At 35.3% G+C, this 12321-nt stretch overlaps 1 protein-coding gene across 1 annotated transcript; it reads right to left on the bottom strand.

The window, feature by feature from the left end:
• Positions 1-334: 334 nt before the first annotated feature.
• LOC150032802 (uncharacterized) lies at positions 335-1033 on the bottom strand. The gene is made up of 2 exons (XM_090307024.1): positions 982-1033; positions 335-750 (listed from the first exon to the last, which is right to left on the bottom strand). The coding sequence occupies exons 1-2, from the start codon at positions 1031-1033 to the stop codon at positions 335-337; spliced, it is 468 nt and encodes a 155-aa protein (XP_090163150.1).
• Positions 1034-12321: the final 11288 nt, after the last annotated feature.

A 12321-nucleotide genomic window follows, 5' to 3' on the forward strand; every position in this document is an offset into this window, starting at 1 on the left:
CAAGGGAATTTGTCAATCCGAAAGGCATTACCAGGAATTCATAATGTCCATATCTCGTTCTAAATGCGATTTTAGGAATATCGGCTTCTCTCACTTTCAGTTAATGATAACCCGATCTCAGATCTATCTTCAAAAACGCCGTGCCTCCTCTTAGTTGATCAAACAAATCATCAATGTGTGGTAACAGATATTTATTCTTAATCGTTACCTTATTCAGCTGCCTATAGTCGATACACAATCTAAGTGTACCGTCTTTCTTCCTTACAAACAATACTGGAGCTCCCCAAGGCGATACGCTAGATCGAATGTATCCCTTGTCAATTAACACTTGCAGTTAAACCTTTAATTTTTTCAACTCAATTGGTGCCATTCTATACGGTGTCTGCGATATGGGAGTTTTTCTTGGAACTAAGTCAATAGTAAACTCCACCTCCCTATCGGTAGATAATCCTGATAGTTCTTCAGGAAATATATCCCGAAATTCATTTACCACTGGGACATCTTCTGGGTTCAGCTCTTTCCCTTGAGCAACCATCACATGAGCCAGATAGGCTTTACATCCCTTGCTCAATAGCTTCCAAGCTTTCACTATCAATATTAAATTCCCCGCGAATAATCGTTTGCTTCCTGTCAGCATTGCATCTTGGCCATTTGATTTTATGAGCACTACCTCCTTCTTGTAACAGTCTACTGAAGCATGATACTTACTTAGAAAATCCATCCCCAAGATAGCATCAAATTTCAACAGTTCTAAAGGAAGTAAATCAGCATAGAAGTTCTGACAATTGATCAGTATCTCACAATGATTATAACATCTATCTACTACTATCACATCTCCCAAAGGGGTAGAGATAAATAACTCTTCAAGCATAGGTTTAACCAACTTATCTATACTAGGTGCATACATGCAAGATATAAATGAATGTGTGGCACCAGGATCAAATAAAACATAAGCAGACTGCCCACATAACATAACATTACCGGTCACAACATCTGGAGACTCTGCTGCCTCCTGGTGTGTCACGGCATACATTCGCCCCTACTATTGGGGTCGACCTACGACATTCTTCTACTTGGCACCACTTGACCTTTCGCCCCGATTTCCAGCACTCTTTGGTTGGTTAACTGTTTGGGAGGTCGGTTGTTGTGCTAGTGGAACATCCCTGTTCACCTGGGGACAGTCCCTCTTAAAATGCCTTGTATGTCCGCACTGGAAACATGCACCTCTGCCATTATAGCATGCCCCAAAATGCCTTTTACCACAACTAGGGCATGTCGGTCTTCTGTCTGTGCTGGCTATCGACTCACCAGTTCGTGATATCTCTGATCGGCTAACTGCACCGACCGAGCGTCTTGTTTTCCTTTTCTTGGATCCCTGCCAACTAGTTCCTCTGAAATGGCTTCCACTAGTCTGGGTTGCCACTAGAGATCGGAATCCCCTATCTCTAGGCCCTACTACGGCCTCACTGCCTCTTGGCAACTGCTCAACATCTGCCAAACTCTGCTCAACTCATATTGCTGTTTCTACTAACTGGTTAAAATCTAGCCAATTAGCCGTAGACGTCACTGGAGTTCTGATTTCCTTCCTCAAACCTTGTTCAAATTTCCTGCATCTATCTCTTTCCTCAGTAATAACCGGCAGGGCATACTGTGATAACTCTGTAAATTTCTACTCATATTCTACCACCGACATCGTTCCCTGTGTTAATCTAAGGAACTCATCCCTTTTTACATCCCGAAATGAGTTGGGGTAATACTTATCTTCAAAGGCCTTCCTGAACTCAGGCCATAACATCACATCTGTACTGGCTCATCTGGCGGATATCACTTTCCACCATTTCTTTGCTCCTTTCTGTAGTAGAAATATGGCTAATCCCACTTTCCTGTCCTCTGGATAACTCATAACATTGAAACATTTTTCAACTACATCCAGCCACAACTCAGCTTCAGCTGGATCTGTTATACATTCAAATGTCACAGCCCCTAGGTCTTTAAACCTCTGAATACCATATTTCTTTTCTAGGTCGGCTCGTGCAAAGCCCACACTGGCTGCTAACCTCTGCACTTTTATAGAAAAAAGTATTCACAGGTGGCCCAAACATTCCTACAAAAGCCCTAGTCCCTTACAAAACATGTGTACATAAACAGATTATCAACCTAAGTCTTTTAATAAGCTGAATCTTTTGGTGGCAAGCAGCAGCAGGATCAACCTTGAGGAAACTGACTACTACCTAAAAAAGGAAAACACAGAAATTTCGTGAGCTAAAAGCTCAGTGAGTGACTATAGAATCGTAAAGCAACAAGCATAGCATCACTATAAATATGTAAATATACCAATGAGTAAACTCAAGCAATTGTCTCTATATGTAACTGTAAACCATTATCAGACATCATTAAACATTATTATTCCCTAGTTAAGAACGAGCCTAAACACTCTAGTTCCCAAATGTTTATTACCTACCAAGAGACTCATACTTCGGTCTCTCATTCATAATTGCCTACGTGCACGTGGCCACACTAAGTACCATCATATTTTAGGTACTTCCGCTCAGATACCTTCTCAAATTTGTCTTTCAGTATCGAGCTACTATGATACCTTCTCATATGTCCTTCGGTATCAAATTGTCCAGGTACCTTCTCAAATGTCCTTCGATACCTAATTGGTTAGATATCTTCTCAACGTCCTTCGGTATCAAATGTGTATTTTGTAACATGAAATTAAGTTCCATTGCCTAGTAGTTACACAAGAGTTGTTCCATTGCCACTTATTTACACAAGAACTCATTCTCTCATAGCTTTCCTCTAGGAAGCATATATCAAAATCAGAAACATAGCTTTTGTAATGGTTACATGACATATCTTGGTCTGTGTTACACACATACAAGCCAGGAAACATGCATTAAGTTATTCTCCAACTATTTGTTTCTTGAGGAAGTATAAATACATCATTAATGTCACTGTGCTTTACTTGATCATATATGCATGAGTATTGGAAACCTTAAGTTTATTTAGTCACCCACCGTTGGTCAGGCACTTATTGGTTTATACATTTCCCCTAGCTCTTCTTGGCCTGAAAAAGTTATAATTCCCGATTAAACTACTTAGAATTCCTAATAAACTACCTCAAATAATTCATTTATTAAAGGAACTTCCATCAATACAGACAGCTTTACTTGGCAAGATCCTGTGAGTGAGGTCAACGAGATCCCCTTGAGCGATGCTAGCGAGATCCTCCTGAGCGATGCTTGTGAGATCCTCTAGAGTGATGCTAGCGAGATCCTCTAGAGCGATACCAGCGAGATCCTCTAGAGCGAGATCAAACTTTTCTTGTGAAATTGTTGGCGACACTTACCTCAATTCCTAGCGAGATTTCCCTCGAGAGTGAGATCCTCCTTACAAAATCAGCGACATTGCCTTTATAAGCGAGATCCTCATGCCCAAATCTCGCTATAATTCTCCACAATGAACTGCTTGCTTGTTCTTCACAAGCAGCTGTTTTCTTATGCACCAATTTTCTGTTATAATTTCAAAAATTCATAACTCAAAATCCAGAGCTCTTTTCAACAAACTTCCTTCTATAAACTTGTTTAGATTTGATTAACTTCCTTATCTAAAAATTTCAGTGTATAATTCCTTATAGTTTAGCTTGGAATTTCCAAAATTCACCTCGAGCCCTGATTAATCTGTGTGCCTCTTTTGAAAATTCTCAACTTTTGTTCTTCTCCTCTGACAATCTTTCTCTAGTAGGACAACCTTGAAAACTAGATTCTCCCAGCTCTCAAATAGCATTGAATTTTCTCTATTTGGTCTTGTCAATTTCCGGAACCATGCTTTTGAAATTTCACTTCCTTTTTAATCTTTCTGCTGCTTCCTGAGTTCAAAGAGCAGATTGCCACGTCACCCCACACTTAGTGCCTCTAGCCAGACTAATGATTGAGTTTCTTCATTTAATATATCTCCTTCTCTTCCTTCAAAATCCCTATAAACAACATGAATTTCTACTTAATAAATATGTAATATAACATCACTTCGCTAATCATGCTTATCTAGGGAACCTAAGTTTGGGGTTTACACATATACTCTCCATCTCGATCAGATTGAAATGTTTGAATTGTTTTATTTAATGCGTTTTCAACTTCAGCCTTGTATTCCGTGAACTTCTCAAGTGTTTCAGACTTGTGTTACCTTAAATAAACATACTCATATTTGAAATAATCATCAATAAAAGTGATAAAATATTCAAACCCTCCTAATGCCTTAACATTCATCGGGCCACAGAGGTTTGAATATACACGTTCTAAAGGTTCTTTGGCCCGTGACCTTTTTCCAGTAAAAGATCTTTTAGTCATTTTGCCTACAAGGCATGACTCACATATAGGTAAAGAATTTTCTTCTAACTCCCTTAGAAATTCATTCATGACCAGTCTCTCAATCCTGCTGAGATTTATGTGTCCCAATCTTAGGTGCTAAAGACGGGAATGTTCTTTAGGAAAAAAAAATATGTCTTTTATTCTGAGTTACCACAGTTTTAAATAGTTTAGTATTTAGGAAAGCTTTTATTCCTAACAATCTTAGCACATAAAGATTATCTTCGAGATTTTCAGAATAAGTATATACTCCACTTTTGTAAAAAAAACACTTTATTTACGTTAAAAGATAAAGAGTAGTTTTGTTCAATCAGAAAGTTTACAGAAAATATGATTCCTTTCCAAGCCAGGAACCACATATACATTATCTAATAAAATATATGAAATCTGAAAGCAGAGTCGAAGTCCTTCCATTGCCGTAGTTGAGATAACATGCCCAATTCCAACATGCATCGTCATCTACTTAGCCTCCAATTACTGCCATGATCTAATTCTTTGTAATGAAGAACAAACGTGGTTAGTGACACCTAAATCTATTATCCAGGCAGAATCATCATTCTCCACTAAGCAAGTTTTCAATATAAGTAAATCGTATTTACCTTGCTTGGCCTTCTTCTTTTCCGCCAAGTACTTGGTATAATTGCTTCTCCAATGTCCATCTTGAGTGTAATGGAAACAAATTCCCTCTGCAGCCTTGACCTTCTTGCCTTTTTGGGTAGCAGCTGGTAGGTTAGCTTTCCTCTTTCCACCTTTCTTCTATTTCCATTTTTTGGTGCCTAAAGAGGAAGGTACATACATAGTTCCAGAGGTCAAACCTCTGAAGAACTTTTTGGAGGATGAGGCAACATTTGCCTCACCCTTCTGCTCCTTGACTTTCAACAAGGATTGGAAAGTCTACAGCTTATCGAGCAAAGTGGTCAGGATGTAGCCAATCCTGTTCATAATAGCATTGCTAAGGAACTATAGGAAACTTTCAGGTAAAGTTTCCAGAATGAAGCTAACCTGACTGGCCTCATTAATAACAGAACCACATTAAATTGGACCGTCATGTTGAAAATTTGTTCACAAATAGAGGCCTTTCTTGCATACAGGCATCAAAGATGAATTTAAGAGCATTATGCCTTAGTTGAGCGGACGGTTGTCCAAGAAATCCTTGCAGTGTCTCTATGATGTCATAGGCAGTGAGCATAGGCTCATGCTTCCTTGCCAAAACTCTAGAAAGGTTTGCCAAGATATATGCTTGGACCTTTGTCGCATTTATTTTGCAATGATGTTTCAGGGAGACGGGGTAAAAGCCACCATGGGGTGACCAGGTACCCCTTCACTAAAATGACACCATCTCAACCAATATACAGAACTACTCTTTATTCTTGTAAATATTAGTCACCCTTTTTGGGTCCAAATTTTTTAACTATCTTAACATTTTATTATAAGTATAACTCCTCATTTTAGATTCTAGAGTTCTACCCCAATGAACCAACCATAAGGAAAAACTGATTGGGACAAAAACTAAAACAAACCAATCCATTTCTGTAGTTTGAGTAAAGAGTCATGCAATGCCATCCGTAGAGGGACACAAGCAAAGATGCCTCAAGGCCGAGCATGAAAATTTACTACAAACTAATGAGAGAGACCGTGAGATGTGTTGATACACGTCCCTGCTCCCACTTACTGTACACACTCTTTTCATTCACCTTGATATTGACCTATAAAAACACCCCATGCATAAGCAAAGGTGCCTCGAGGCCGATTATAAGTCTCACTGTATGAACTATGAGGAAGAAACATGAAAAGCAAATGAAGTATCATATACCCTATTTTCCTCCCACTGAGTGTTTTACCTAGGGTTAATTTAACTTATAAAAATAGGACTAATTATTTTTACTATGTGATTGTTTATGTTTACCCAAAAGTAACACTTACTTTGGATAGTTAAACAATTTTGATTAATGTTCATTAAACATTTTAACAAACTTTAATCAACAATTGCATGCTTGTAGAAAATTTATCTAATTCACCTTCCAAGTCAGTTCCCAGGTAGGGGCGTTCCATTTCCATCAACATAAATACCCCAGCCTAGACAGAACTAGCCTTAGACAAAGATCCCTTATAGATACATTTGCTACAATTTTAATCTTTCATTAAGACCAATTAATCCTATTGCACTGATTAAAAAGAGTAAACTAATTTCTAATCATATTAGAAATATTGTAATCTTAGATCTATGTGGATTTTATTGCAAACTATTTAAAAAATGATTTTAACCTCGGTTTGCATACAATTTTGAATTATTGATTTCAATTTCTAATTTCATTTAATTATATTGATTATAAAATAAATTAAACAAATTAAAACCATTCATTGCATTTTAAATCTTACTTAGGAAAAATTATAACAATTATAAAGTGACTTAAGGTAATGACATGCTTCATGCAATTCCCATTTCATTACTTAACATACATAACATTTATATACTAAAGTAGTGAAATTCATAATGACATTCATCCATACGTTAACTATATATTATAACAATTATAATATAATGATATGTGATAATGTCATTAATGCATGCAAACATATACTATAACATTTATATTATATGATGCATGAGCATGCTATAATATTAAATCATGCAACTATATTATAACATTTATAATATTCACGACGCATGATTAAATGCATAACCTATGGTGGGACTTTCTATATGGTATACATTATGACATATATTAAATAAAAATAAACCATATATCAAATGCATAATTTAAAGAACAATATATGGATCGGGATTGAACTCCTAAGCAACTAATTAAATTAATATAACATATATATTAATTTAATAAATGAAAAACTAACTATTACAACAAAAAATTGATAAATCAAACAAAAACTCAAACCCGTGAACCACTCGAACCAAGTGAGCCACATGCAAACCGATAGAACCACAAACTGAACAACATCATTTTTTTCATCACAGAGCGTTGCAACGTTGTGACCTAGCGTTGCAACAATACGGAAAAATCCTTCCGTCCGCCTCTTCGCAACGTTGCAACGCTATGGCACAATGTTGCAATGCTGTTATACAGTTGTCTACTATACGTCATGAACTCCATCGATTTTGCTCTTATTTGGGCCTCGTTTTCTCCAAAAACTCGCCAAAAACTCACGAACGGCGCGCACAATTAATTTCCAATCTCGATTGCAAATTAATGCCTAAAACAATGGGCCCTTACGAACCAAATTTGTAAATTAAAACAGTAAATTCCAAAGATCAATCTTGAAAACATGCATAATTGCAAAACCAATAATCATTCATCAACATGAACATCGTACAGTAATGAAAATCCCACCATAAACTGAATTTTGATTAAGGAAAAATTAAAATTGGGAGTAAGAACGTCGTTTTGATACCAATTGAAGGACTGTGAGATTCAGTGCAGAAGCACAAATTATGTATATCAACGTTTATCAGTGATAAACTTCTTTCAATTTCTGTTACTGATAGATATTAATGAACTTCTATCGGTCTCTATAAAAGAATATTAAAATTTTGTTACTTTGTGTAAATAATTTTCCTTATTTTTCTATTTTTGAAAATCCCCTATATATTTTTTCTCTCATGAATTGTTTTGATGCTTACAACATCGATATTTCCTTAAGAAATTGTAGGTTTTCAATTCTCTTCTTCATATTTGTGATGTTGTTCCTTCTTTTGAACTATAAAAAATATACTTGAGTTGTGTTTTATCAAAATATCTCTTAATGTTTTCATTACTTGATTTATTATTAATGTTGTTTTTTTTTTTTTTCAGATTATGACTGACCCAGATATTCCTAGGCCAAGTGATCCTTATTTAAGGGAACATTTACATTGGTAATTAAAGATTTACATATGAGTTGGTTTTTTTTAAGACTATATATATGTGTGATGAAGTTATATTACATATATTGCATGTGCATGTGAAATCAATCAAATTAAATTTGACTTTTTGTTTTTAGAGTACAATATGGAGTATGGGAATTTGAACCTCCAGCATCCAATCAAATTTGATTTTGAAGAATAATAATGCGAGAATTGATGTAATATTTGTCGTTACTAGATTATGAAAGTATTTTGGATTTTGGCTAATTTTGCAGATTTTTCTTTCATTTTCGTCTTGCCTAGAATTTTTTTGGTCTTATTTGGGTTTCATTTGGTTATAATTTTAGTTTATTTTGTGAAGAAAACTTTGAAAATAATATAATATTTGCCTCTTACATTTATTAAAATTAAAAGATCTTCTTTTATAGAGAGAAGAAATACATGTATTTTAATAGTTGGAAGATCCCCTTTATTTAACTGCAATATAGTATTTATTTACTTACTTGTATAATTTATTCCGCATTTACTAAAGGCATAATTACTGGATTGTATGTGAAACTCGGATTTCTATTTTCCTTACTTAAGCAAGTGATAAAAGGAATTAACTAAGTGAAAGTTAAATCCTAAGTTAAGGGGAAGGAAATTTCTAAGTGTTAAGTAGATTTTCCTTGAATAATTTAAGTTGAGCTTTAATTGGTAAAATTGCAATGAAATTTGTATAATAAATAGGTTGTTGAAAACAGTTAGTGTGATTGGTGAAAGAAGGAATGGAGATTTGCAAGGAGAAAATAATATTGGAAAAGTTGGGGAAAATTATTAAGTGGGAATAAATATAGAAATTAAGTACGTGGAATTAATGTGGAATAATATGAAGATTGAGTTTGAAAAATTCGGGGAAGAATATGGCTAAGTATGAAAAATTAGGTGAAGTACGGAGTAAGAAATTAAGGAAAAATATAGAAAATATTATTTTGGAATTATCCTGGAAGATCCGTGTAAAAATATCATTAAGTGGTGAGTAAACGGGTAAAAAAATATATACGGGAAACATTTGTCACAGTAGCTAAAGATTGAAGAGAAAACTTGGAGAGAAAGATGGAGAGAGCGAGATCATTGAGGTTGAGACCAGCGAGATTGGAGAGGAAATGGGAGAGAGCGAGATTGGATAGATGATGGGAGAAAGCGAGACCAGCGAGGAAGCTGGAGAGAGTGAGACTAGTGAGAAAGCTGGAGAGAGCAAGAGTGGAGAGAAAAGTTGGAGAGAAAGCTAGAGAGAAATGGAGAGAGCGAGATTGGAGAGAGCTGACCAGCGAGATTGCTGAAGAGAGCGAGACCAGCGAGAAAGTGGGAGAGAGCGATACTACCGAGAGTGGAGTGAGCGACACTGCTGAGAGCACCTATGCGTTAGCCTTGCTTTTTCCGATTCGAACGTCACGCCCACGCCTCGCCTATGCATTGAACGGCAGAGCAAGTTTCTGGGCAATGTATTTGGACACGTTGCGGTGGATTATGCATGTAAAAACCCTAATTTGAATACAAAGAAAGCTTGAAGATGTAAGGTCAAACGTCAATTAAAATCTAGGTGTCCGATTAAGAGAAATTCTTAAACTCTAAGAAATTGTGTTGGATGCGTTTGGGAAGAACACATTGAACCAAGGTGAAGTCAGCTTATGTTGATAAAGGGAAGGTCAAACATTTGGCCATGCAGCCAAGTAGGTGCTATCAATCCCACTAGCAATTTGAATGCCTATAAATAGGGAGTTGGAATTTCATTTTCAAATCACACAAAAATTATAAATTTCGTAGAAAGTAGAGGGCAGTGAGGGTTCAGAGGAATGTGTCAACTTTGGACGAGGAGATCTTCCAATATACTCATGCGTTTGGAGCGATTTCAAAGCCATCTGAAAGCTCTGGAAGTCTAATTTTCAGAGTAGGACTGCCAGAGGAAAAGGCTCAAAGGAACTGGGTAGGAGGTTGAGAAGAATGCAAAAGGGTCAGACTGTCGAATCAGTCTGAGCCAGTCTTGAAGATTTTGAGATTCCGGCCAAACCACAAGGAATTATGAGCTGAAAGTTTAGGGTAAGATTCCTAAGATATTTTAGAATAAGGTTTTAGAAGAAAGTATTTCCAAATAAGGTTCGGAACTATAAGTAATCAAAATTGTAAACTGAATCTAGATTCTAGGGGTGAAAAAGGGACCCGAGGAGCTACTAGAGTGAAAAGTTCCTAAGAGTTCGAGGTGAGTGGCTAAAATGTTTTCGAACTAAAATGTTTTTAAACTATTTTGATTACAAACGTTTTACAGAAAGCATGTTTACAAAAATAATTCTCATGCCTACTAGAATTATAAAGTGGTTTCCAAGGAAGTTTGAATTGTGATTTTAACGCATGCATATTGTTGAAAAACTTATGTATATGTATTGATTTTATCCAGCATGCGTTACCATCTTTAAAGCTATGTTGTATATGTGTTATACTGTACATGCTTTAAAGGGAAAAGTTGTTTATAAATAGCTTTGGTAAAATGCGATGCCGAAGTACAAGGAGAAGGCATCCACCCAACTAGATACTGAAGTACAAGGAGAAGGTATCTATTGGTACTGAAGTACGTTTGAGAAGGTACCAAGCCAACGGGATACTGAAGTACGTTGGAGAAGGTATCCTAGTAGCTCGATACTGAAGTACAAGAAGAAGGTATCTGAGCAGTAGTACCTAATGTGTTAAAGTACTTAATGTGGCCACAGGTGAATAAAGTCAGAGATTGAGCAAAAGGGTTCTCTCTGGACTAGTAGTTAATGTTGGGATTATTTTACCAGCTATACAATACTTTGATTTGAGAAATGATTTTACTATTTTATGTTTAAAACAGTTTTATATTTAAAACAATTTTATATACATTACGCTTGGAAAATATTTATGCTGCAAAAGTTTATATTTCAGATAAAACTATTTTCTGAAATTATGTATGAGAATTTACTATGTTTTCTCGGTCACTCACTGGGCGTAAGCTCACCCCGTTTTCAAATGTTTTTGTCCCCTCCCCCCCTCCCCCCCAGGTAGCGGTCAAATCCTCTGAAGACAGCTCAGTATCTGCTCTGCCACTAAAGGACCAAAAGACTTGTAACCGTTTGTTAGGTGGTTACTGTTAATATTGTACACATGTTACTATTGTTCGTATAGGGACTAGGGTTTGTGGGTTTTGGGACTTGTAAATCTAATGTTGTAAATACTCTAAACATATTAAGTTTCTAAGTTAATAAATTGTGGGCCTACAGTCATCCCATTGCATATAATTTATATTTGGTATCAGAGTTATTCCACAAGAGTTTTTAGGCAGTAAGTGTCAGCCTAAGGGTTGATAACTGCTGCAGTCACGCCCTTCTCTAGGTTAAGAGGGTGATCTGGGGTGGGGTGTGACATTATACTCCTTATTTGCTATATCTTAATTGAGGGTATATTTGTCAACATGTTCTCCTTATTAGCATTTTTTAAGTTAAAACAAATGTAACTTTCAATTTTAAGGAATGTTAATATAAGTATCTTTTCCACTTGTCAAAGAACCAATGAAATCTTCCTCTTAAAATTGTTTTTTTCTTTTTTTACTATATATAGATAGAAGAATCTAGCTTTTAACCACAAAGTAGATAGTACAAACTTATTAAAATAGGTTAAAATATTGAAAAATATCTATATCCATGAAAATTTCTCAAAAAATTTATAAGAACAAAACAATTAAAAATATTTTTTTAATTAATAAAACTTTTTACACCTTTTTAAACAAGTAAGAGAGGAAAAAAGAAAAAGAAGAAGGAAAAAAAACTCCCTTCTTGGTTTCTTATTTATTTATTTATTTACTTATTATTTTTTAATTTTTGCATCTGAAAACATAATCAAAAGTTACTAAGGAAAACTTTCATAATTTAGATTTTGTTTTATGTTTTCAGGAGATTTCTTTAAAAAAAACTTTCAAATTGTTTTATGTTTTTAGAAATATAAAATGTCATGTTATAAACCTAATTCAATTTTTTTAAAAAAATAAAAAATGTATTATATAATATATTCTAAATTAAATTAGGTTAAGTTTCAAGTTTCGTC

This window comes from Benincasa hispida, chromosome 11 (assembly GCF_027475165.1).
Source record: "Benincasa hispida cultivar pf3 chromosome 11, pf3_genome.v1.1, whole genome shotgun sequence".
In the NCBI taxonomy this organism is placed as follows: domain Eukaryota; kingdom Viridiplantae; phylum Streptophyta; class Magnoliopsida; order Cucurbitales; family Cucurbitaceae; genus Benincasa; species Benincasa hispida.